The sequence below is a fragment of the Populus trichocarpa genome, chromosome 10 (assembly GCF_000002775.5).
Source record: "Populus trichocarpa isolate Nisqually-1 chromosome 10, P.trichocarpa_v4.1, whole genome shotgun sequence".
In the NCBI taxonomy this organism is placed as follows: Eukaryota; Viridiplantae; Streptophyta; class Magnoliopsida; order Malpighiales; family Salicaceae; genus Populus; species Populus trichocarpa.
This window is the reverse complement of record NC_037294.2, coordinates 21,357,204-21,383,071: the sequence shown is the minus strand read 5'-3', so window position 1 is coordinate 21,383,071 and position 25,868 is coordinate 21,357,204. Positions and strand designations below refer to the sequence as shown.

Below are 25,868 nucleotides of genomic sequence, written 5' to 3'. Positions count from 1 at the left end.
AAAGTGTTTTCCTGTAAAATTTGAGCGGAAAACACTTTCCAGAAGCTGTGAAAAAATTAGAAATGTCATATTATTTGCTGTTTATATTAAATTTAGTCCTCAAACTTTTGATTGCTATATATATTTTGTTTTGAATATTTATTTTTCAATTTCTTCTCTTAAAATTTAATTTTTATATTAACTTTGATCCTCGTTTTTATAATTGTTATTTGTTTTTCCCTTATTATTTTTTTATTGAAATTTTTTATCTATCAAATTTAGCTCTTATTCTTTTGATTGTTACTTATTTTATTTGAAATAATTTATGAAATGTTAATTATTATTATTTTAATTTCTTCATCTTTTATTTTTTTTATTTTTTAGATTTGATCTCTATTATTTTGATTATTATTTATTTTATTTGAGATAATTTATGAAATTATATTTTTTTTCAATTTCATTCTCATTTAACCTTTTAATTTGTAAGATTTGTTCCTCATTATTTTAATAAACTTGAGAAAAATAAAACATTAAATATTAATAAGTTATTTTCCAGCTTATTTTACATGACATAACTAAACACTGAAAAGTGTTTTCCAACTTATTTTTTATTACACTACTAAATATCAGAAAATAATTTATTTTTTTGAAATTTATTTTTTTAAAATTTATTTTTTTAAAAAAAAATTACTTTCCACTTAAATTGAGTATCAAAATTCCCCGGCACAGGAGTGATGTTTGTCCGTCCATGATATTTAGTGAGAGGACCATCTGCCTTATCTTCTCTTGATTTGTTTCGATTTTCTACCTCAGTGATGTTGGGATATTATTAGATATTTACCTGATTTATTTTAAAAAATTAAAAACTAAAAATAATTTTCTAACCATCAAATCAACTCTTTCAACCATTATCTGCTGACAGAAAAATAAGACTTATATCTGAAAAATATTAAATCTTTTACGAATTCATTCGGACACCAACCCTTGTCAGGTGAAAGGACTAAAACTAAAATAGCTTGAATTGATTACATATCTACATCACTAAAGTTATTGCACCCTTGTATAAATTTATTGCACTTTTTACGCAATTATTTTTTTTCTCCATCTTCTTGTGTGTGCTTGACACCTGTACATTTTGCAGATGTTATTTTAAAAAATAAATCTGAAATTAATTTTTTTAGTTAAATATTTTAAATTTATCATTAAAGCAAGATACATACCGCACCAGGTCACTATTTAAATAAAAGAAGTTTAGAATTCGTATCGGTGTAACTATTGTTTTTAAAATTATTTTTTATTTAGAAATATATTAAAATAATATTTTTTAAAAATAATTTTTAATATTAACATATAAAAAAATAAAAAAATATATTTTTCTTACAAAACCGAACTGCCATCCTAACCTCTGATTATTGCATGTGTGTGGGGGTGCGTGTGAGCCCCGGGGGAATTGAAGGTGCCTGTGCTGTCAAGGAAAAGACGCATTTAAGTTCAGTTTGTTAGGGTACCCACACAAGTAGGGTATCTATGATTTTAAAGCCCCCCCGCTGATTGCTGGTCTTATCTTGAAAATATCCTTTCATTTGATTGAGACCTTTTGCAAAAATGTACACTTTCCAACTAGATTGAAATCTTTATCTTCGTCTCACACATAAATCCATAATCTCTTTATATATGTATAAAAACCAAAACATACGTCTATTTTTTCAAGTACAAATCAAATCTAAAATGGAAAGACAAACACTCTCAATCCTTCAAAGAAAATGTTCAAATTTGTAATTTTTTTTTATTCTTACTTGGATATCCTCACATCCTTTTAAAGGACAAAAATAGTTTCATTCGAGGTTCGTAGTTATCTTTCCCAATAAATACGTTTCTAGAGGATCGAACTTGTGTTCCCATTCTTACAGGAATATAACAGTGCCTTAATCGCTAGACCAACACTTTATTGGTAAATTTGTAAGAATATTAGAGATGATATATTCAAGAGAAAATCTCAAAATTAATTTCAAAAATCAAATTCAAAAATTTTAAAGGAGCAAATCTTACTTTAACTGATTAGTATATTATGCTAGATGAACTTAATTTCCATTCAGGGATAAATTAATACATTATTCTTGCTGAGGTGGCAATTACCTAAAAGAAACTTTTTTATGAAACTCAAGTTAGTAATGTTTATAGTATAGAAGAAAGATAAACACAAAGAATCTCGTCCTACGTTTTTTAAAATTCTTTCTTTTATTGTTTTTTGTTTTTTCCACGTCTATTTTTTGAATATATAATATTTATAACCCTGGCATTATAAATTCTTTTCCTAAATTTTACGCCCCCCTTTCCCTACAAGAACAATTATTGTATATCTTTTTGTTAAGAAAAAGAAAAAGAAAATGCCAAAAACAATTGAAGAAAGAAAGAAAAATGTATTAATGTATTAATACGTCATATCCTTAACTCCTCAATCATCACATTCTCGTGAACGCTGCCTGCAGAACTTCCTGAAGAAAAAAAGAGTTCTTTAAAAAAAAAAACCACTCCCTCACAGAGAAAATGCAATTCTTCACAAGTTTTCCTCACTGAAAATTTTTTTCTATCACTTTCCCTAGAAAATAGAAGGGAAAGAGAAAATTCAACCCTCATGAACCGAAACCACCACAATCCGTCCGAACTCCCAGACTCCCCCGCCACCAATACCGGTTCCGAAGGTGTTTCCGATCAAAATTTCCACTCGATCAGCGACCGTTTTCTTTTCAAACGAAACCCTAACCCTAGCACTAATAGTCCACATAAATCAAGCAAATCACCTCCGGATCGGTTGCGCCGATGGCATCACTACACAAACAAAAGCAACAACCGCAAGGGCGGGTGGTTCTCGTGTATTCCATTTCGCGGCATTTGTTTGTTCTACTTCGTGATATTTCTCGCTGTTTTCGCTTTCGTTTTGGCGTCTATTTTGCTGCAGAGTTCGATTACCGGTATGGTTGTGTTTAGTAAAGGGTGGATCGATCATCGGAGATCGATTAGAGAAGGTTTGAAGTCAGGCACTACATTGAAATTCGTGCCCGGTTTAAGATCACGGTTGCTTTTGGAAGGTCATGGGCTTGATCATGCTAGAGTGCTGGCTAATAGAGTTGGCCTCCGCCCTCCCAGACTCGCCGTTGTAAGTTTCCGACTATCTAATTTCAGTTTTTCTTTTCAAATTTATTTTGTGCTCTAAATGAGAAATGCTATAGGTTACAAGAAAACTGCGAGCCATTAGATAATATGATTCCTAATGCAAGATCCACTGGTGGGTCCCACTAATACAATGGCTAGTGATTTTCTTGCAATTTAATTTTTTTCTTTCTTTATTGAAATAGAATTGATCTTTGTGAAGATTGTTAAAGGGCTTGGTGTTAGTTTGAATGGTCATAATGGGAATTGGGAAATTGTTTGGTGAACCTGGAGCGTATTCCTTTTGTTGGCATGCAATGCAAGTTGGACCCAGGATAATAATTGATCATGGACCTTGCTTATATGTGAGGGAGAGGGAGTGTACGTCTGGAGTGCTGGATGCTTGTGGGAATTTGTGTTGTTATGGCTGCAATGAAGTTGGAGTAATGACTGTGAATTATAGTATGGAGGTGTGGTTTTTGGTTGAGTTTGGGTTCTCTGTTGTGGGTGGAGATGGTGCCCTTTAAAGACAATTTAAGGGATGGTTGTCTGGGATAGTTGGCTGCATCCAATGGCAATGCATGGGCCACCATCAATGACGAATATGATTAAATTGAAGTATGGAGGAGGGGGAAGAAAGGTTAACCAGAAATGACATGTGAAGTGATAATTTAAAGAAAGTTTAGCTCGATGGGATTTAAGGAGGAAGTCAATTCTAGTACCCAGCCCAACTAGTATGGGACTGGTGTTTATTTGAGTTGCTTAGGATTTAGAAACCTTTTCTATGAAGCAATTACAAATTTATTATTAGAATTGCAGACGAAGGTGTGGAAGTAGTTTATATTTTTTAGGAATTTATAAAGCAAGAGGAACTTAGGTCATATGTTTGGGTGCATGGTTTTGCCTTAGTTTTCTTCTTTATCTTTTTATTAGACACCTGGACCAAGAAATACATTTTTCTGACACATACTTCTAGCAAGAGTTCTGGTTTTTTTCAAAGACTTCATCTACATGTCTTTAAGCACTGAACTTTTGTGAGCATGTTTTATTTTAATGGTTCTTGTCTGATGATATCCAGATCTTAGGAAACATGAAGAAAGATCCACAGTCATTGATGTTGCTTAGTGTGATGAAGAATCTGCGGAAACTTGGTTATGCACTTAAGGTGAATTGTTCAGGCTGTTCTTGTATAATTTCTGTGATATTTCTATGTAGATCTTGACATTTTCTTGCTGCTAATAGCAAATTCTTTGTTACACTATGTGACTGCATATAAATGTCACATCACCTCTTTAACAGGCTGAAGATGTTTGGTTTGTTAAGGAAGCATCAATACAAATTTATTCATCTCCCCTTTCAAAATAAGCCTGGCATAAGCATTGATGTAAAGGCTACATGTTTTACTTTGGCCTTCAACTATGTAGAATTGCCTATGCTCCTAACAATACCTATTTGACAGATATATGCTTTGGGGAATGGTGAAACAAGAACAATGTGGGAGGATATAGGAGGCCAGATATCAGTTTTAAGACCAAAGCAATATGACCTTATTGATTGGTCCATGTATGTGTCTTTCTCTTAATTTTGTGGTTTTACTGAACTTTGTTTTCTATTTATGGTTTTTGTTTTGGAAAGTGATTAAGCCAAGAACTTTCTGTTTGTATTTATTTTTTCAGTAATTTACTTGGTATTGTTAATATACATGTACTTTTTTTTTTTACAGTTTTGAAGGTGTTATGGTCGATTCTCTTGAAGCCAAAGAGGTAGTTTCGAGGTGCGCGTGTTTACTTCCTTAATCCTTATATAAATCCCTAAAATTTAGAATTTTGTTCTAATGCTTTGGTGTTCCTTCATTGCCTGGGTGGATTATGCTCAGTATGCATGCATGCAGAATTAAAAACACACATCCACTTTGTGGGACATTTTGTATATTTAAATGTTTTTGCTTCACACTTGGACACAGTATACAGATATGGGAGCAAATGAATTTGAAGTGGCCAACAAGATTGTTTGCATTATTATCCTAATGAAATTCCAGAAACATGGGATCTTGCACTCATCTACAACTTGCAGCAATTTAGATTGAGGTTTTAGTCTAGATTTTGCTTTGTTTTTGGGTCTTGGATGCTGCAATATATGTCCTGTGAGCAGATTACAGAATTTTAAACATGAAGAGGGAGTTAAGGGTGCATTAGGAGTTCTCTTGATCATTTTTTAAGTTATTCATAAGAATTACGATAAGAACTGTTTTGGGAAAACCTTTTATAGTAATTATGAGCAGAGGTGATTCTGCGGATAATAGAAGTGCTAGTTGTATGGAAGAAAATAAAATAATTTGAATTTGTAGCGGAATTACCTAAAGGGTTTGCTTAGAACTGTCTGTGTTTGCAATTATGTAGACCTAGGTGACTGTTTACCTTTGTTTGGGATGCTATGATTGGTGACTTATATATTTATGCAGCCTCTCACAGGAGCCATTTCAGTCAATACCACTTGTATGGATAATCCAAGAAGATACCCTTGCAAATCGTCTTCCATTGTATCAGGATATGAACTTGCAGCATTTGGTGTCTCATTGGAGAAGTACCTTTAACAGGGCTAATGTTGTTGTATTTCCAGACTTCGCTTTGCCAGTAAAAAATGCCACTTCTGTACTTAATTACATCTTATTTCTAGCCAGTCTTGTATAGAAAATCTAATGCTGTTTTTCAATTTACTTTCTTTTCTGTATCAGATGTTATATAGTGTGCTTGACACTGGAAACTTCTTTGTGATTCCTGGATCACCAGTAGATGTGTGGGATGCTGAAAGCTACAGTAAAACCCATGCTAAGCATCAGCTAAGGGTGGACCATGGATTCAGCGAAGATGATTTGGTGGTTCTAGTTGTCGGGAGTTCTTTCTTCTATGATGAGCTATCATGGGACTACACCGTGGCACTGCATACTCTAGGACCTGTACTAGCCGAATATGCAAGGAGCAAAGATGCTGAAGGATCATTTAAATTTGTTTTCTTATGTGGTAATTCCACCGATGATGATGCTTTCCAGGTAGTCAACTTCTCATTTGTTATAGCTTATTATTTTTGTTGTGTTATCATGTTTTAAGCTCCTTGTATCTGTGGTACTTGGTTATGCGCTTTTATTTTTTAAGTGATGCTGTGAAAACTTGTATATTGGCACACATTTGACTAAGCTAGTCTCCTATTGTCCATTTGATTACTTGACCCCATAAGAATGGGGTTAACTAGATGAATGCCTAGGGTGATGCCATGCTTAGCAGAAAAATAGAATTAAGGGTTTTCAAGCCTCAAGGTTACAATCCAAGACTGTAGAGAAAATTCTGACCTCTAAGTTCTGAAGAAATTCCTGGAGCCAATAGTATTAATTTTATTCTCTGCTTGTAAAAGAATGTATGAAATTGTTTATATAGGACCTTAAACTGACTCTTTCTAACCAGGAAACTCTAAGCAGGAAAAATCTAAACCAAATAAAACTGACTACTAACTAGAAAAATTCAAATTAAAACTCTGTAACTTAACTAGGAAATTTGAATATAACTAGTAACAAGAAATAAAGTTCAACCAGTTTCAACTGGACAATAATAGTTGATCGATGAGGATCAATTCTGGTTGATGGTCAATCATGATTGGTCAATTCTAGTTGTCGGTTGATCGATCATTGTCGACTAAGATTGATGGCTCGATCATGGTCGATTACCAGGAGAAAAATTTGACGCTTTATCTAGTCCATAATTGAATACACTAAACATTCCATGTCACAGGGAAATATAAACTTGAATTAACCTTGATATTTCATTAAGCTTTACATTTGTGTCTTATTTTGCACATTGCTATCAAAGTATTGTCAATGTATTTAGTTGAATACTCCATGCAACTCAATTGAGTTTCATGTTTGGCACTTCTCTTCTGTGGTTCCATCTATTTCGTGTGGTTACTACTTCAAAATAGAATTTATGTAAGTATATGCCCTTACTGCCTAATAATTGGAACATACCAGTAAGTAGTTCTTGTTTTATTGTATCTTCTCAACGGAGAGGCTGCTGTTTCTTTTGGGAAGAAACCACAGAGAGAGATGGGTGATTCTTTGTTTTTCAAATTAATATCATGCCCTGTTCAATTTTATGCTTTGGTTAACCAAGGTTTTTTTTTTCCCCTTTTTGTGTAGGAAATTGTTTCTCGTGTGGGACTTCATCCTAGCTCTGTGCGGCATTATGGCCTGAATGGTGATGCCAACAGTGTGTTATTAGCGGCAGATATTGTTCTTTATGGTTCTTCCCAAGATGAACAGGGTTTTCCTCCGGTGCTCATCCGAGCCATGACCTTTGGAATCCCAGTCATCGCACCTGATATTCCAACCATGAAAAAATATGTGAGTATATTCAAGTTTCTGTGGGCTTGATTCCTTCTTTGGTAGATTATGGGGAGACACCTATCTCTGTTTTTGTTTTATTTTTTTTTTCATTTGAAGAGATTGACAAATAGATTTCTTAAAATAACAGGTTAGTGATGAAGCCCATGGGATATTTTTCTCAAAATATAACCCTGAAGCATTGACGAGGGCTTTCTCTCTTTTGATATCGAACGGGAAACTTTCTAAATTTGCTGAAACAGTTGCTTTCTCTGGAAGACTGCTTGCTAAGAACATGCTTGCATCAGAATGTATAACAGGTTATGCAAGGCTTTTGGAGAATATGCTTAGTTTTCCATCAGATACCTTGTTGCCTGGTCCTGTGTCTAAGCTTGAACAGAGGGAATGGGAATGGAACTTGTTTAACAAGGAACTAGAACAGGAAACTGATGATTTGTCAGGCATGTATGAGAGCCTTTTTTCTTCCAGAGAAACCAGTATTGTTTATTCCCTTGAGAAAGAATGGAGCAATCTTGTTAATTCAACTATCATCTCTGAGAATGGAACGGAAATTCTAGTACCAGATACCCCGACAGAATCAGATTGGGATGTTTTGATGGAAATAGAGAGCTTTGAAGAACATGAGAGGGTGGTTAAAGAGGAGGTATGTTATTCCTCTCATTACTCCAGTTGTCTTAATTATTTTTTCGTCTTCATGTCTCTGCAATTTTCTTGACAAAAGACAGCTGAAATGGGGAATTATTTCCTGTGTAGCTTGAAGAAAGAATGGATAAAACTCGTGGTCTGTGGGATGATATATATCGCAGTGCTCGAAAATCTGAAAAGCTCAAGTTTGAAAGCAATGAAAGGGATGAAGGAGAGCTAGAAAGGACAGGCCAGCCAGTATGCATTTATGAGATATATGATGGAGCTGGGGCCTGGCCACTTTTGCACCATGGATCCTTATACCGTGGCTTAAGTCTTGTAAATTTCTTGCAACCATATTTGGAACTTATATTTTTTGTTTTCAGAAAATTATCACTTCTTCCTTTTAGTACTTGCACACATTTCTTATTTGTTTTGGTTGCTTTTTGGGACATTTGCTTCCTTTTCTTGTTCGTTCTTTTTATTAAACTTGCATGTATACACTATTTTCTGGATATAATTGGTAGAGTATATGGGTTTTTTTGCAACTGGGCTTGTTTCTTGCTTCCTGAAATGACAAATGATTAGATACAGTAACAGAATTGCACGTTGCTTGTGCAATTAACCCATAATTTTTTATTGTTTTTGGTTTTATAACTTTCAAATATTGGTTCTTTATAGAGATTTAAGTTGTATGTTGGTTTGTTTGGAGGTGCTGTAATTGTCCAAGTGCTTTATTCCAATGTAAAGAAACCTTATAATTGGCTAGGGAATAATTTTAAGACTTTCTCCTGTATGACCAGTCATGCTTTAAGTAGTTTTGTTTTTCTTAATCATGCTACATTTATATCTGCTAGTCTACAAAAGCACGGAGGTCAAGATCAGATGACGTGGATGCAGTTGCCCGGCTTCCCCTCCTGAACGAAAGCTACTATCAGAATATATTATGCGAAATAGGAGGAATGTTTTCTATTGCAATTAGGGTGGATGCCATTCACAAGAGACCTTGGATTGGGTTTCAATCATGGCATGCTGCTGGTAGGAAGGTATCTTTTATGCCAGTGGGATTATAGTTTAAATTTTTGAAATTGCTGGATTATACAAGTCAAACTTAAGGTATTAATTTTCAAAGTTGCAGTCAGCTTCTTGGTAAAATTTATGTAGAGTTTGATATTCACACACACCAGTCAGCTCATTCTGGCGAAAATGGTCTTAATTTTCAAAATTGCGGGATTATTTAAGTCAAATTTAAGGTCATTAATTTTCTAAGTTGCAGTCAGCTTCTTGGAAAAATTGATGTAGGATTTGACACACACACACACACACACACACACACACACACACACCAGTCAGCTTGTTCTGGAGAAACTGGTCTTCTCTGTTTTAAAAAAATGTTTTTTCAGGATTGCAATTATTGCCTGGCCCTTTTTCATGTTTCAGGTTTCATTATCATTTAAAGCTGAAAAAGTTCTAGAAGAAAAGACACAAGAAGAAAATAAAGATGTAATGTACTTCTGGGCTCGCTTGGGCATGGATGGTGGAGTTACTGGAAGCAATGAGGAACTCACTTTCTGGTCCATGTGCGACGTCTTAAACGGAGGACGCTGCAGGTATCTTGCTTCAAATAGTGGGTGCAAATTCTCAGGTTATGTTGCACTATGTTTTAATCAATGTCAGAGATTGTCCATCCATTCTGTGGTATCTGTGGGTCCCTCACCACAAATACCTTACATATTCAGTTATTTTTTATTTTCATTCTTCTGTCTTTTCGTTACCAAAGTCTTTCATTTTTTAACCAAAATCATGGGAAAACTGTTTTTGAGTGCCACCGGTACATTTGCTTATAAACTATTGCTGAAATCATTTGTGGAAAAGGCAGGCCTGACCATCTTCAGTTTAGTTATATGGGCCAAAAAGATAGGCAAAAGGCTAGGTGCACATGACCTATTGTAATTGCACTTGCTTTGTAGATTATTATTTACCCAGATGTGATCTTTTTTTTTTTCAAAGCCAGATTTTAACTACCGGCTTTTGAATGCATGCAGAACTGCTTTTGAAGATGCCTTCCGCCAGATGTATGACTTGCCATCATATCTTGAAGCTCTTCCTCCAATGCCAGAAGATGGAGGTCACTGGTCTGCCCTGCATAGCTGGGTCATGCCAACCCCTTCCTTTCTGGAGTTCATTATGTTTTCACGGTAATTTACAAAGGATGCTATTTTTCACCCAAGCCAGTTAACTGTTACATTGATGAAATGTTGTGTCAGCAAGCCAGTTAACTGTTACATTGATGAAATGTTGTGTCAGAGGCACTAACTGTAGTTACAACTCCAACAATAGTTGATGTTTTGTAATGGAATTGCAGAATGTTTGTTGATTCTCTTGATGCTCTGCAATCCAACTCTAGCCAAGTGAACAAGTGTTTGTTGAGTTCCACTGAGCTCGAGGTAAGATACAAAAATACTATGCTGCCTGCTTTATATGTTTCAGAGAGATTATAGTACCATCTCATTCATGAATATGCCTATTTAACGATACACAGGAAAAGCATTGTTATTGTCGGATAATGGAAGTCCTTGTTAATGTTTGGGCTTATCATAGTGCACGAAGGATGGTTTACATTGATCCACACACTGGTTCTGTAGAAGAGCAGCACCCGATTAAGCAAAGAAAGGAAATTGCGTGGAAAAAGTATTTTAACCTTACAGTATTGAAGAGTATGGACGAAGATCTTGCAGAGGCAGCGGATGATGGAGATCATCCAAGGGAGAGGTGGCTATGGCCACTAACAGGAGAAGTGCATTGGCAAGGGATTTATGAAAGGGAGAGGGAAGAAAGATACAGGATAAAAATGGACAAGAAGAGGAAAACAAGAGAGAAACTAGTTGAAAGGTTGAAGGCTGGATACAAACAGAAACCACTTGGGGGATAAGAAGCTTGGAGTCTGAATATGCTCAACTCCCAAGTCGTAATCCGGCTGCTGAATGTACTTTTTCTCAACTTCAGAGACGGACAGGGATCTCGCGGATGAGATGAGAAGGGTTTTTTTTTTCCTAACAGCGTCAACACAGATTTTGTTCATCTTTTCATTTTTACGAAATACACACTTACGGAGTAAAGGGGAGAAGAAAACTAGCTTCCCTTAGATTGCAGCTCACAGTTTGGGGCATTTTTGCACAAAACTCTGACCGCTCAACTATATTCAGGCATTCGAGCAGTACCACGCGTCATTTGAAGTTCATCTCAACCATTCAAATTACACAGTCGAGGGACAAAACCACATATTCTTTCATCATTGTATATTCTTTTGTCAATGTAGAGGCAATTTTGTTGAAAAGATACACTTAGCTTGTTTTCCTCCCCATTCCAACCTTCATTTTCGGTGCTTCCTAGGAACTGCAAATGACCAAATCTTTGATTGTACTGATACTTTACCTGTACTAGGCATTGCTAGAGACTAAACTGCGTCAATTCTTGGAGGAATAAAAAGTTACACTCCGGGTTCAACTTGCTATGCGAAACGTTTAGTAGCAGCAGCTTGGTTGAATAACAAAATGAAGAATGCCACGTATATTGATTGGATAGTTTATCCTCTAGTCCTCTTATCCTATATCTTCAGTCGACTTTTAAGCTCCCGTTTGGAATATTTTTACAAATTGATTTAAATTGTCTTTTTTCTTAAAAAAATCCTTTTATATGCACAAAAGTAATAAATATATTCCCATGAGTTTTAAATAAGATATTTTTTATTTGAAGGATTCATGGTGTATTTATAACTTATAAGTTTTGTTTTTTTTTTATATAAAAAAAAAAATTATATTAAAATATAATTTTATCATTGTGATATTTTAAATTATATTATATTTTGAATAATATATACTAAGATTAATATAAAATATTAAAAAATCTGAGATATTAAAAAATTCCCAGTTGAACTCAGAAAAGTTAGGAACACATGTCCAAGTCCAATAAATAAATAAATAAATAAATGATTCGTCCGTGAGGTCTTTGTATAAATGCTCGGATTCAATTTCATGAGGGTATTGGCGCTCCCAACACTCTAATTAATTGGATTCAGGTAACACTGTGACCCACCCCGCACCCCCATGTACTTGGATCTCCAATTGCAGGTTGGGAAGAAAGATTTGCAATTGCTGGACTGTTTTCTTGATTCAAATTAAGTGTGTGTTTGGTATTGCGGTAGTTGTTGTGGTTGTGGTTTGAAAAAAGTTGTTTTATAAAAAGTACTTTTAATTGAGGTTGGTTTGAAAAAATAGGTGTTTGGTTAAAACTGTGGTTGAAATTGAGGTTGAAATAGTTTAATATGTTTGGTTAAGAATGCTTTTGAAATTAAGATTATAAAATAATTTAAAAATATATATTAATATTGATGGTTTACATTTAAATATTATAGAATTAATTATTCCTATTACATCATGAAATAAATAATACTTTATATAAAATATTTTTTATTATTCTATTAAATAATTTATAATTCCATTACGTACAAAATTCATTCGATAAGAACTATAGTTTTTATACGTGTAATAAAATTAGATAAAATATTATCTGGTATAAAATTGATATTACAGTGCGAGTAAATTTAATTCACTTTACATTAATTTTTTGAAAAAAAAATATTGTTAACATCATAGTGCAAGTGAATTTAATTTAATCTAAACTAGTTTTTTTTAAAAAAAAAATATTAAAAAACTTAACACAATTGAAGAAAAAAAAAAAAAAAAACTGTCCACGTGAACAGTGCAAGTGAATTGCACTGTTCACGTGAACAGTGCAATTCACGAATAATGCAGTGAATTGCTGCTAATTGCACTGTACAGTATAGTGCAATTAGCATGCACAGTAAACACAAAGCAGCAAAATGCTGCTTCTTCTTTTCTGCGTCACAGACGCAAAAAACATGTGGGGTCCATACACAGTAAACTGTGTATGGATTGTTACCAAACGGCTGCAGACTGCGTTTTAATTAAAACGCAGCTGCAGCCGCGTAAACAAACGGACCCTAACTTCGTTGTTTGGATATCAGGAAACCAAACAAGAGCGAAGAAAATATTGATGTGAGATCTAGATGGTCAGACAGCTAGTTTCATATTATACAGATAGTTTTGGAATTTAACCATATAAAATCACCCTCCAATACTAGTTTTGTTACAAGAAATACAGCCATTAAAGTCATTCTATTTGTTACTTTATTCAAATTCAATAGCTATAATTGCACATCTGTATCATCAAAAATGCTCTAATGACGGCCATTTTGGGCTTCCCCTTCCCCTTAAACCTTATTGCCCAAGCAAGAGTCATTATAGATTATAGAACGACTTGGCACAGCAGCGTATATCCTGCATCTTGACCATAGCAATATCCAGATTTTATTTTAAAAAATAAAAATCCAAGGTTGTTTGCTTCGTCAAGTCAATACTTGGAAAAAAGAAGAACAATAAAAAAAATTGCTCCTGGTATCCAAATTCCCAGACCCAAAAATCACTATAAAACGACTTATACCTTGCAATCTTGAGTTCTTCTTCAACTCATTACAACAATGGCAGAAGTGAAGCTACATGGTTTCTGGTCCAGCCCTTTTAGTTACAGAGTTATCTGGGCTCTGAAACTAAAAGGTGTACATAGAAGAAGATCTTCTGAGTTGCTATTGAAATACAATCCAATTTATAAAAAAAATCCCAGTCCTTGTTCATGATGGCAAGCCAATTGCTGAGTCTCTTGTCATTCTACAATACATTGAAGAAACGTGGCCGGAGAATCCCTAGCACCAGCACACCCGGATCATTTGTTTTAAAAACCTATATATTTTAGTCTCTTCTTCTCAAAATAAAAGATAAAACTTATGAGATATAAATACCTTTTAAATATTTTAAATAAAAAAATATTATATTTAAATTGTATTTTTATTTGCAGGGAAATAAATATATTCTCATAAAAATATTTTTCAATTAAATGTTTAATACAACATGTAATTTATTGATTTTATTGATGCATTTTAATAGTAAAACTTATTTTTAATTTAACTTATTTTATCACGAGTTATTTTTAAAATAATAAGTCAAAATCAAAATCATTTTTTCATAATTGATGCCAAACAAAACCTTTTTTTTGCCACTCGGAACCTCCATATTTTTCTTGAAAATTCTCAGCAAACTCGGACGACACCGATTGGGCCAAACAGGCCATATAGAGCCCCCCCACTACTCCCATGAACTCTCCTGGCCCTGGGTCTTTAGTAGATTTAACATTTTTTTTTTAATTTTATTAACGCAGACCCGACCCAGTTCAGTAAATTATTTCATCTATGACCCTAAAAACATGAAATAATTACATAACCCTCCCGCTCTCACCTGGGACCAATGGTTGGACTTGTTAATGGTATTTTCCAGTCTCTCGACACTCTTGTGGTCTTTTTATTTTTCTTAGGGTTTAAATGACTCCAAAACCCAAAACCTAATCCCTGTTGTCTCTGTCTGTCTCTCCGAAATATCAGGTAATCTCACTCTCCCCTCCCTCTCCCTCTCCCTCTTAAACACTCCATATTTTGCCTCTGTACTTCAATTCTGTTAATCACTTCTAGTCTCACTTTCTATGAAAATGTACTAGCTTTAGCTCAAAATGCAACCAAGTAATACTTGTTTTGATTTTTCTTTGTGGGTGCGTTTTGAGTTATACATGATTGCTCTGTGTTTTTCTTTTTAAATGGGGTTTGTTTGGTTGTTAGATTTATGTTAAATGTTGGGGAATTGGCTTTGTGCTGTTTGGTTTCTGACAAAATTAAGGAAATTGAGCAAACAATAGAGTGCAAATTTGTTGAATTTTGAGTATTTGGGTATTGAAATGTTAAATATGCTAGTTGAGAAAGGAACTGATGGTTCCTAGTTTAATGTTCCCACATGATACCGACCTCAAACTTTGCTTATGATTGGATGGGGTCATGGCTGTCTGATTATTTGATGAGTTTTGTCTATGAAAATCTATGTCTTTACCGGGAAATTCTTTGTCTTTGATGATTTGGCTGTGTAACATGTAGATTTATATGCTAAAGGGAGGTGGGTTTTTTCATCATGCATGCCATAAAGGGTGGCTGGGTTGGCCAAACATTTGCCTTAGCTAAGTCCATTGATTCTGGAGGGAAGAAGTCACGGATTCGGCGCTCAAAGGAGGAGAGGAAGGGAATGGTCGAGTCCTTTATAAAGAAGTAATATGATAATTCGCCTTCAATGAATTAATTCCTGCTGTAATAATTCGTATGGTCTGAAGATGATTGATAAAATTATTGGATTAATCATTTTTTCCTGTCTGTTTGCGATTAATGCTACGGAATTTGCTTCTCTTGGATGTCTTTCACTAATACCGAAAGCTATGAGTGCTTGCTCAAGAAGCTCACACACCCACATGCTCATGCATACACACATAAACACTTAATAAATCAGCTCAGAGGCTGACTCTACGACATGGTAGATAAGCTCTGAGCTTGTTGCTCCTGAGAGTTGACCTGTGAGTTGACTTTTAGTAGGTAATAGGCTTATATTGTATGGTTTACATTAAATATTCCATACCGAATGATAGCCATTCCCCTCGTGATGACACTATGATGACCTAATCTAAAATAGAAAAATCGTGTTGGTTATATCAACCCTTTAATAATGATCTTCTTTTTATTTCTCGATGCAACGTTTTTGAAGAAGTAGACTTTGGCATCCATTCATTTGGTAGACTTGCTTTCAGGTACCAGAGTTTAAACAATGGGAATTTTCCTTCTCTTAATCTCACACATAAGGAAGTTGGTGGGTCCTTTTACACTGTTCGGGAGATTGTTCGGGAGATAATCCAAGAAAATAGAGTTCTTGGTCCTGGCAAGTTGCCACTGGAGGAGCAGTACAATGATCTGTTTGTGGAGCAGTACCCGTTGGGTACAATTTCAACAGAACCTCAAACTTCTCTGTCCATATCTCCAAATGGAAGTCCTGAACATGATCAGCATGAGAGCTCAGGTGAAGCGCTGGATTTAATTTCTGAGCAACATGCTGAACCTGAACAGCAGGGATTCAATAATGGGAAAATCATTAACGGGAGTCATGTAATTGTAAAGAATGAAGAAGCTGATAAACCAAAAGTTGTGGAGGTTCAAGTTACCGAACCTCTGGAAACAGAGAAGAGAATGGAAGAAGTGGCAGCATCTAGGGCTAAAGTAACTCAAATGGCTGATGTAATGGTAGAGACATTCCCATTGCCACCTGCTACCAAATCAGCTGGAAACTCGAATGGAAATTCCAGTAATGTAAGGGAGGTAAATGGGATTTTAGAAGAGAAAGATGTTGAAAAGGTGCTCTTGGAGCCGGAACAGGACCCAGAAAATAAATCAGCTGGAAACTTGAATGGAAATTCCAGTAATGTAAGGGAGGTAAATGGGATTTTAGAAGAGAAAGATGTTGAAAAGGTGCTCTTGGAGCCAGAACAGGACCCAGAAAATGGCATTTCTTTGCCAGACGGAATGAGTTCCTTGCATAATAGCAGTTTGGTAGATGACAATGAAGTTTCCTTGCATGGTAGCAGTTTGGTAGATGACAAAGAAGTGGAAAAGCCAGCAGTTCCATTGTTGGAACGAAGCTCTGATTTGGCATGTGAGAAAGCAGTGGAAAACCTTGTAGTTTTGGCAATGGGAAGCTCAAACGCATCTGTCACCGACGAAGGCATTGTGCAGGATGCTGAGGCAGACATAGATGTGAAGGTGAAGTCATCACATGATGAGAAGGCAATTGCTGAAACTAAGGTGAGTTTTCTTAAATACTATGTATAATTATGTGGGAACTTTCTTTTGGAGGTGCGCGCTGCAAAAATCATAAATTCTTTAGTCTCCCATCTTTGATTTTATATATCTTTCTTTACTTTTCCTTGGTTTTCTTTCTCAAGATTCTTGCAACTTGCATGGCGTGGTTGGCTGCTAAAAAGGCATTTGCAATTTAGAATTCTTTAACTACTTTCTATTATTTCTTGTGTTCTGGTGCATTAATTTTATTCAAAGTTTTTGGTTTAACACAAGAAGCAGAGATATATTTATTTTCATGTAAAAGTCAATTCGCTTAATATGCATGATGATATCACTTGTTGGGGTCTAGAACAAATCTGTACTTGGATAAGTGCATGGTAAACAGACAGTGTAGCAACTATAAGCAAAATCATTTTTCCATTTGAAAACTTGGGAGAGAATTTAAGCATACTGCTGGCTTTATTTTTTCAGGTTATTGACGCTCAAAATGGCATCCAAGCAAAATCTTCAACTGTTGGTAGTCAGTCAATAGCCAAGGAGGTTGAGATGAAAGATGAAGCTTCCTTTCAACATAGTCAGGACTCGCAGAAACAAAGCAGTCCAACATTAAACAGAATTAATCTGTAAGTACAAGTAGCGACCATCTCTCTAAACTCATTGCTTTGATTTTCCTTTCTCTCTAATTCTTGTATTCTTGAACAAGAGTATTTCTAGATGTTGGTAAACTGATTAGTCTTTTTCCTTGTTTCCATGTGCAGGGAATCGTGGGGAGGAGGGGCATCTAAGAATCGACCAGAACCAGAAACCAACCCGCTTTTGGCCATTTTTAAATCATTCCTAGCTGCCTTGGTGAAATTTTGGTCAGAATAAATCCTTTTGTAGTGTAGTCATATTGTCTAAAGCTTTTGCAGAGTGGATTTATACTTTACCTGCCATTGTAAGGCATCAAGTTTCGCCGTCTATATCAAGAGTGGTGGTTATTACTTGTTTGCATACATTTATAACCTTCTCCTTTCACCCTCCTTGCTAAACCATGATGATCTTAAAAGCTTGTTCCTATAGTTAGCATCCCTTTTATGGGAACTCCCACTGAGCTTTTATGGGAACTGTGGTGGTTGAAAATTTCGTTGATAAAAATAATGGGAAATCCCACTGAGATCCAAATCAAACTATTTGTTAGGATGCAAACTACTTGGCTTTAAGATCATGTAGTTGAATTATAATTTTTTGCCCTTGATTCACCCTGTTTTTTTTTAATTTGTTTTTTTTCTTTTCATAGATGAATTTCCAAATGCCTTCTATGGTCTTCTACTTTGAGCTATGCAATAATAATACAAAGAACTTCAACTGAATTATCAATTAACGAGGAAAATATAAAAGAATCATGCTAGCCAGCTATCCATGTATCAACTAAGCTCCAAGATAGAGGGCCATCATGTGTCTAATAAAACTTTTTATTTTTAACCTAAAAGCCATCTTTCCCATGACAAACGCACGCTAAATATATTTTTAAAAAAAAAATACAAAACACAAAACCGTGGTTAAGGATTTAAGAGTGAACTTGGTGGTGCTGCTAAGGAATATATATATATTAAAAAGAGATTCGAAATTCGAAATTTCTTTTAAAAAAAGAGATATTATTATTAATTAAGCTATAATTTATCAACAAAGTATTACTATGCTATGCACGTTGCATGGTTATCTAGAATTTACAAGTAGATTGATTAACTGAAGGGATTGATAGCATTAAGCATTAATGTCAGAGTTTTGATTTTTTTACTTTTAATATCTCAATTAAATTTTATAAACATATACTTTTTTAATATAAAAAAGCATACTATAATTTTCACTTATAGTTACTTATTAATTATATATATATATATATAAGCACACACTCTTTTAAACTTTTAAAGGAGTATTTTATCTGTAATACAATATTAATATTATAAAATACCACCTATGATTAAGAAAAATTAAGTTTAAAAATTTTATTGACTTTCTAAAAAATTGGTTAATCTTGTTTTCCGTTGTTTTCCTATTATACTCCATTTAACCCTAAAAAACACAGAATAAAATTTTTAAATCACTCGTGATTTATATATATAATATCTTCATAACACTTTATTTTGATTATCAAAACTCCAAAAATGTTGTAAGATCACTCAAAAATATAGTACCAAATATTTATTATTTAGATCAACAATCCATTAAAAATCTCAGACCCATCACAAGACGTGGAACATGAACGTGTAATTACGTACAATCATAGATTCATAACGCATCCATGCCAGTTCTAGGACACCAAAGATAAAAACCGAAGGAGAGACAAGATTAAAGAAAAGAAAAGTGGGACATATATGTATCATCACGTCACGTTTATAGCAGCAAGAATCAATGGTTTAGGCGACCACCCCAGAGGCGAAACCAACCTTCTTGCTTGACCTAAAAAACAAGTCCACCTCTTCACGGTTCATAACCTCAAAAAAGTGCAGATTTGACAGTTTCCTCTTGCATGAATCTGGACTTCTTGGTGGTTTCTTTGGTGCTGGTGGACAGGTTAACAAGGCGGGAATCTTGTGTTGAGCTGATGTTGGAGTGCAGCACTCATATTGCTCACAGTCATCATCTTCACCATCATCATTACGAGTCGTCTTTATCACTTTCAATCCAAGTTTTGGCAAGTTTTGGAAGAGTTCCTGATCGCTAGACATGGTCGTTTGACAGGAGGGAGTGCAGGGTTACTACATGGAAATGGAGGGAATTAATCAATAAGAGGAGGTGTGCATTATAACAGGATAGTGAGAGAGAATTAAGAGAGGTTGTTGGTTGTGTGTTTCTATTTTTGCTCGTCTTTTTTCGGTATAAGACAATAAAAGATATGTTCTCTTATTAGAATTTATTAACTTGGATTTTTGTGCACAAAATTTCCTAAAGCATTCGAGGAGCTGTATAATTAGGATGGCAGGCACATTGCTTCTTCTCCTTGTTTTTTTTTTAATATCTCATCAACCATAAATATGAATCGGAACAGATAAAAATAGAGAAATAAAACAAATTTATTTTTATAATAATTTTAAATTATATTTTTAAAATAAAAAACAGGAGATGTATTTCTTTTAGTGTTTTTATATATCTTTTCTTCTTCGAAATAGTAATAAAATATTATTATTATTATTATTATTATATAGCTTGAGTATTTTCCAAACTTTCAACGTATATTACTGTATCTTATTTATTTTCCCTTAATGATAAGGGAATTCTTCGATCTCATCAAGAGTAATTCAGTTTCTTCCCGCAGTCATGGAGCGTGAAGATAACCATTCACACTCATATTATTATTTTTTTTCTTCCTGAAAGCTTCCCTCTAAATTTTGGATCATAACATATAAAACATATTGCCTACCATATATAATATATATTTTTTGGTGAGGTTGTGTATGATTAGGCTTAAACTCCACTAGTGCTACCATAGTATATATTCAGTATTACATTATACCAAATTCTATCATGGATAAGATTTTTTTTTTCTATACCATATAAAATATGTGAATTATTCTATTTTATGCTTGACGCTATATATAACAACTTAATTAATTCTCTTTACTTAAGCTAAATTTTTGTATCTTTTAAATGAGACTCTTCTCTTTCTTCAAGCACCAAATTAAATCAACAAAATATATCGAGGAAAATAAATTTCCTAAAGCATTTCAATGAACAAAAAATTGGTGTAAAAAAAATTGATACATGTCCAGATTTGCAGCAGTAGTGGAGCACTAAAAACTCCCATGTGAATGTTAGTGATCATAGTTGCAGTGCTGCATCTTGAGTAAGGGTGAGCAAAAAAATCGAAAAACCGATTTACCCGAAAAAACCGAAAAAAAATTAACCGAAAAAACCGAACCGGTACAAAAAACTGATTGAACCGGTTAAAATACTAAGGAAAATGTCTGGTCCGGTTTCCGGTTTTGGTGTGCCTGAACCGGCCAACCCGAACCGAACCGAACCGGTTCGGTTTAAAAATGAAAAAAATAAAATAAAGTAATAAACCAAGCGCGGACCACCCCTCCCTTCCATTAGCCAACCTTAGCAGACCTTTATCATTTCTTTCCCTTGCACACAGTTGCCCTCTCCCTTGTTTAAGTCTTTGAATGCTTTCACATTGAAGGGTTCCTTCATTCACAGCCCTAATACTCTCTTTGTCTCTCATCTCTCAACGTGAATGAAAAATAAAGATTACAGGTAAAGCTTTAATATTTCCTTTCAACATTTGAGTAAAATTTGTCTTCTTCTCTTTCAATCTTCCATACTTTCTGTCTCTCATCTCTCATCTCTCAAACTTGCCATGTCAGAGATGAATTGCTGATGATTCTTCCATTGATTTACTTGATTCTCCTTCATGGGTCACGGCTTTTAACAGATCCCACCTCAATTGTCAGAGAGAGATTATTTCGGGTCTAGAAGCTGAAGAGTGTCCAGAAAAATCAAAGCAGTGATTGCTAAGAATTGATACTGTTTTTTTTGCAATTATTTTTTTCTTTGCAAGAATTTGTAACAACGAGAACAACGTTGTTGATTCTTACAAGATGGCATCTTGGCATTGCAGTTCGGTTTGAACCGATTTGGAAGGGAAACAAATCGAACCGAACCGAATCAAAATTAATCGGTTTGAACCGGTTTTCGGTTCGGTTCGGTTAAAAAACTAAAAAAAAAAAAAACAGTTTGGTTGTTTATTTTGGTCCAAAACCGGACCGAACCGAAAATGCTCAGCCCTAATCTTGAGTTACACATCACCTGATGGAGTCACCTACTATTGTACTCGACATTAAAATCAATGATTTCAAGCTTTGAAGTTTCGATGTTTCGATCAATTAATCAGCCAGTACTCCCTTAATTTGTTCTATTATAAAGAGAGTCATATATATATATATATATATATATATATGGTATATATGGTCCTATATTTTAGATTTCAACCAATTAAGTATAATTTGTCAAAATTAAAAATTTATCTCAGTCAATTAAGTAGTCTTTTTTCACTATTTTGAATCATCATCATCATCAACATTCCTTTCATTTCTTTTAATACCATCATTCACCTCAGCCATCCACACCCCTTTTTTTTTTAACAATATCCCTCTTTCGATTCAGTAAATTGTACTCAATTAAATGAAATAAAAAATTGCAGAAGCTAAATTGATCAAAGAAATAACAGAGAGATTTGTTTTTAATAAATTGATGAAAACAAAATATAGAAAAAATGAATTTCACCATAATTTTACAATGAGAACTATTTAGCTCGGGCTTGTTAATTAACCTCCATTGCATGTGCATATATATGGTGTGTGTGTGTGTGTGTGTGTGTGTGTGTGTGTTATTGATGCAAACCAGAACTTGACAGCATGCACGTTCTGAATGAGTCGAGAACAAATTTTCTGACGTTTCAATGCCTTTGCTGACAGATTTTCTGATGCTGTGGTCCTTTCTTTACTATGTATTTCGGACCTTTTCTTGCATCACAAAATTGAATACCCACTACCCACCTTGATTAAGTCCTTAATTATGCCTATATATCCACCAGCTCTTATATTATATATAGAGAGATTACAGGTATTTCTTATTGTATAATATATAATAATATTATGTACTTATTTTGGTAGGTCAGCAGACACTGTCGTATAAACTTCATGTCCATTTACTCTGAAGCTAAATGCTTCCCGTCCTATCCCACCAAAAAAATAAATATTTAAACACTTCATGAACTAAACAAAAGCTTTTACTTCCATTTCCCTGACAAGGCCTGTCAAAACTATTTTTGTTTTCCTTACGCACGTTAGACTGTCCTTTTCAAATTAATTTTGACGAAGCAAGAAAAATGTTGGTTGTTTTGAGCAGCAATGTTAAATTCCATCTGCCCGGTCCAGAACCTAACTCGAGTTTTTTGAGAGAGAAAAAGTGAAAGTTGATTTAATTAAAGATTAAAAAAAAAAGAAAATTATATATTTTGATTAATCTAGATTAAATTGCTTAATATATGTCCAGGTTTTAAACTAGATTTAATAACTTTGATTTAATTTTGGATAAAATTAATAGAGTTTATAATCTCACCATCTATTTTTTTTCAAACAATCATGGTGCTGTGTTGAATAAGTAACTTTTCCTCACTAAGAATATAAACAGAGTTTGAGATAATTACTTAAATTTGGACTATATATTGTATTCATTATAAAAGTATTCCTGGCAACTTCAAGTAAATTTAAACTTAAAATGATAATATAGAGTGCAAACCAACTCCCGTTTCACTTGAGTCATGAATGCCTCAAGATCAGGGTTAAATCATATTCATGGCAAACGTTTTCACCTAGCTACCAGTTTTATTGTTTTTAATGGCAATGTCCCCACAGAAAGAAGGAGAAAATATGTAGAAAATAGTATCTTCATGCCACAGTTGGGACCTCGCTGTTGTTTACTTGAGACTTACAGGAAGTTAGGAAGATAAATACCAATCCATGAATGGTCACTGTTTTACAGTCATCTTTAAGGTCTTATTATTAGATAGATTCAATCAATATCTTTTATTTTTAGTTAATAAATTCTTTCATCTTTTCAACAACTTCAACGGAGGAGTGGGATCTTCCTTTACTGCTATTAATTTGACCGTCTCTACTAAATTAATTGTTAAGGACTTCCTTTATATATCTCTTTTTAATTTCTGGGCTGGAAATTAGTAATCGAGGCTTACTTTTGATGATGATGAAGAAGAAGAAGAAGAAGAAGAAGAAGATGCTATCCCTCCTCCATAAATATTTCTTTTTCTTTTTTTAGAAAATCCTATCAATAAGATGCTTAATTAGGACCATGAGAACCATAGCAAGATCGCACTTGGAACAGCTGGAGTATGACCCATTAATTTCAAGTGTGCAAGCAAATCAACACAACTACACAATTGCATTATTGTTTAATTGCCTAAGTTTTTTTCTACTTCCAATCATATTGGTATCCTATGGTTAATCACATCTTTCAACGCCCACTGGCGATGATAATTAACGAGTTTGCTTCTCACGTGAACCATAGCATAGTTATAATTAAATCTAATTTATGATTTGATATTTGGTTCGCGGGTTGTTGTGTAGATTAGTCCGAGTTATTTATTTTTTAAAAAAATAATTAAATGAGTAATTTTATGTTAACCCATCAAATCAATCAAGTTTAATAATGGTTGATATTTTTAAGATTTGGTTTGGGACTAAGAGACGAGTAGACTCTTGGGGCTGGGTTTGAGAAGAGTGAAATAGAGCTTGAATAGTACAACAAAGAAGATAATTTATTACTGCTTTAGTCTGAGCATACATGAATAGCATGTTTAAAGTTCGACAGATAAATTAACAAATAGTTTTGGAGTATGAATGTTATTCCAAAAGCATTCCAATCTGACACTTAAAAAAAAAAACGTATATTAATCATTGTCACAGTTTATTTTTTATATATAAATATATTAATTACCATCTTATTATAGCAGAAAAGGGCAATAAATAGTGGTTAAAAATAAATCACCTATGCCTTGTAATGCAGTCAGAAAATTAGCATGAACTGCTGATCCCTCCCTCCTCTGCATGCTTCTTTCTTCACTGACTTCTTTGTTAATTTCCTCTATAAGGAGTTAAAAATGAGGCATATATAAGAGAAGGCTTATTAAGAACTCTTCTTCAAAGGGGGACATTAAAAAATTATAAAAAAGACAAAGAAAAGTAAGAAAAGGTTAAAATTCTTAAGCAACATTTGACACAAGGAATAAAGTGCGGTTATTAACTGATTAGCAAAGATTTGGAATGTTTTTCTCTTTGGTTTCGTCACTGTAACTTGCAAGAATTGGACCCCCAATTCATTGACCTAGCTAGGGTTTGCACAATCATGGTAAAATCATTGCACGTTTATCGATAACCATCAAGGAGTGGTGAAATATTTATACGAGAAAACAACTCAAATCCTACGTATTTGTTAACATAATTAATCCACATGAAGCCAGCGTTCGAAAGGTGGGTGGATCATTGAATAAATATATCTAGAGGGTCAATATATATATAGCTGAAGGTTCAATAAAAGATATAGTTAAATTCAATATTGGATTTTTTTAGTATTTTTTTCAAGGTAAAATATAGATGAAGAAAGAATGCATGTACGTACGCCATGTGAGATATTTTTTTAAAATACTAACCATATGCTTATATATTATAACCCAATTTGAAGAAAAATAAAACATTTATAATTATGTAAAATATTGTAGTCATAATTAACAAATAATATTAGGTCAAAGTCAAGCAACACATGTTGCTTTCGAATAGAGTTGTGGATATAATTAACCTTTTCAAGACTTGGGGATTAGCTAGCTAGCTAGCTAGCGGTGAAAGCAGGCAGAGTGGCGAGGGCAGACATTCACGTGGAAAGATTCATCAGTACTATATTATGGGGTTTGGTATTTGTTAAACCCAACCCAATCTTTCCCATTTTTTATACTGAATAAGATCTTTGGTAGATAGGAGTATTCAAGGCTCTAGCTAACATGGTATCCTATGCTTCAAATTGGAATGCAAGATAGAGATAGAAATACAGGGAGGAAGCGAGCGAGCTAGAGAGGCTGCAGGGCCATGTTCTCGATCACGCATCTTTAGTCAAATTGAAAAACAAAGGAACATTCTCCTTGTACGTAACTGGTTTCGTTGTTCATGAAATAAATCATTTTTATTAAACTCCTATTTGATTTTCTGATTGTTTTTTTGGTAAATTTGTGAATTGAAACCTAATTTCAATATTGATCCGATTAAATTCAGGTGATCTGGTAGATTAATTTACGATTCAATAAACTTAAACAAACTTGATTAAATTAAAAATATGTATAGGTTTGGATTGATTGAATCGAACATTATTTTGAATGAA

The 25,868-nt window shown here is 34.0% G+C and overlaps 3 protein-coding genes across 5 annotated transcripts; 2 read left to right on the top strand and 1 right to left on the bottom strand.

Annotated features, from left to right (window-relative positions):
• Positions 1 to 2,444: 2,444 nt before the first annotated feature.
• On the top strand, positions 2,445 to 11,655 carry LOC7463477 (uncharacterized). Its single transcript, XM_006378732.3, has 14 exons — positions 2,445 to 3,136; positions 4,208 to 4,294; positions 4,589 to 4,692; positions 4,853 to 4,903; positions 5,591 to 5,762; positions 5,864 to 6,178; positions 7,316 to 7,519; positions 7,650 to 8,162; positions 8,273 to 8,482; positions 9,001 to 9,189; positions 9,584 to 9,753; positions 10,189 to 10,341; positions 10,509 to 10,590; positions 10,686 to 11,655. The coding sequence occupies exons 1-14, from the start codon at positions 2,615 to 2,617 to the stop codon at positions 11,073 to 11,075; spliced, it is 3,162 nt and encodes a 1,053-aa protein (XP_006378794.1). The 5' UTR covers positions 2,445 to 2,614; the 3' UTR covers positions 11,076 to 11,655.
• Positions 11,656 to 14,491: 2,836 nt separating this feature from the next.
• Positions 14,492 to 17,934, top strand: LOC112328771 (uncharacterized). 3 transcript variants are annotated; one of them, XM_052456876.1, is made up of 6 exons: positions 14,492 to 14,657; positions 15,198 to 15,365; positions 15,896 to 16,457; positions 16,572 to 16,940; positions 17,409 to 17,560; positions 17,696 to 17,934. In XM_052456876.1, exons 2-6 carry the CDS (start codon positions 15,232 to 15,234, stop codon positions 17,805 to 17,807), a joined length of 1,329 nt encoding a protein of 442 aa, XP_052312836.1. In that variant the 5' UTR covers positions 14,492 to 14,657; positions 15,198 to 15,231; the 3' UTR covers positions 17,808 to 17,934. The 3 variants fall into 3 exon arrangements, with proteins under 3 accessions (XP_052312836.1, XP_052312835.1, XP_052312834.1); XM_052456875.1 differs by having other exon boundaries at positions 15,896 to 16,493; positions 16,608 to 16,940; XM_052456874.1 differs by having other exon boundaries at positions 15,896 to 16,940.
• Positions 17,935 to 19,336: 1,402 nt separating this feature from the next.
• LOC7463475 (cyclin-dependent protein kinase inhibitor SMR1) lies at positions 19,337 to 19,648 on the bottom strand. Its single transcript, XM_024610729.1, has one exon. It carries the CDS (start codon positions 19,646 to 19,648, stop codon positions 19,337 to 19,339), a length of 312 nt encoding a protein of 103 aa, XP_024466497.1.
• Between the last annotated feature and the right edge of the window lie 6,220 nt (positions 19,649 to 25,868).

Excerpts from the sequence above, each read along its gene's own strand:
- LOC7463477 (XM_006378732.3), top strand. The coding sequence starts at position 2,615 with ATGAACCGAAACCACCACAATCCGTCCGAACTCCCAGACTCCCCCGCC. Across the intron at positions 7,520-7,649 it reads TTCCAACCATGAAAAAATAT|GTTAGTGATGAAGCCCATGG; the intron begins GTGAGTATATTC and ends TTAAAATAACAG. Across the intron at positions 9,190-9,583 it reads GGCATGCTGCTGGTAGGAAG|GTTTCATTATCATTTAAAGC; the intron begins GTATCTTTTATG and ends TTCATGTTTCAG.
- LOC112328771 (XM_052456874.1), top strand. The coding sequence starts at position 15,232 with ATGCATGCCATAAAGGGTGGCTGGGTTGGCCAAACATTTGCCTTAGCT. Across the intron at positions 15,366-15,895 it reads GTCGAGTCCTTTATAAAGAA|GTACCAGAGTTTAAACAATG; the intron begins GTAATATGATAA and ends ACTTGCTTTCAG. Across the intron at positions 17,561-17,695 it reads ACATTAAACAGAATTAATCT|GGAATCGTGGGGAGGAGGGG; the intron begins GTAAGTACAAGT and ends TTCCATGTGCAG.
- LOC7463475 (XM_024610729.1), bottom strand. The coding sequence starts at position 19,648 with ATGTCTAGCGATCAGGAACTCTTCCAAAACTTGCCAAAACTTGGATTG.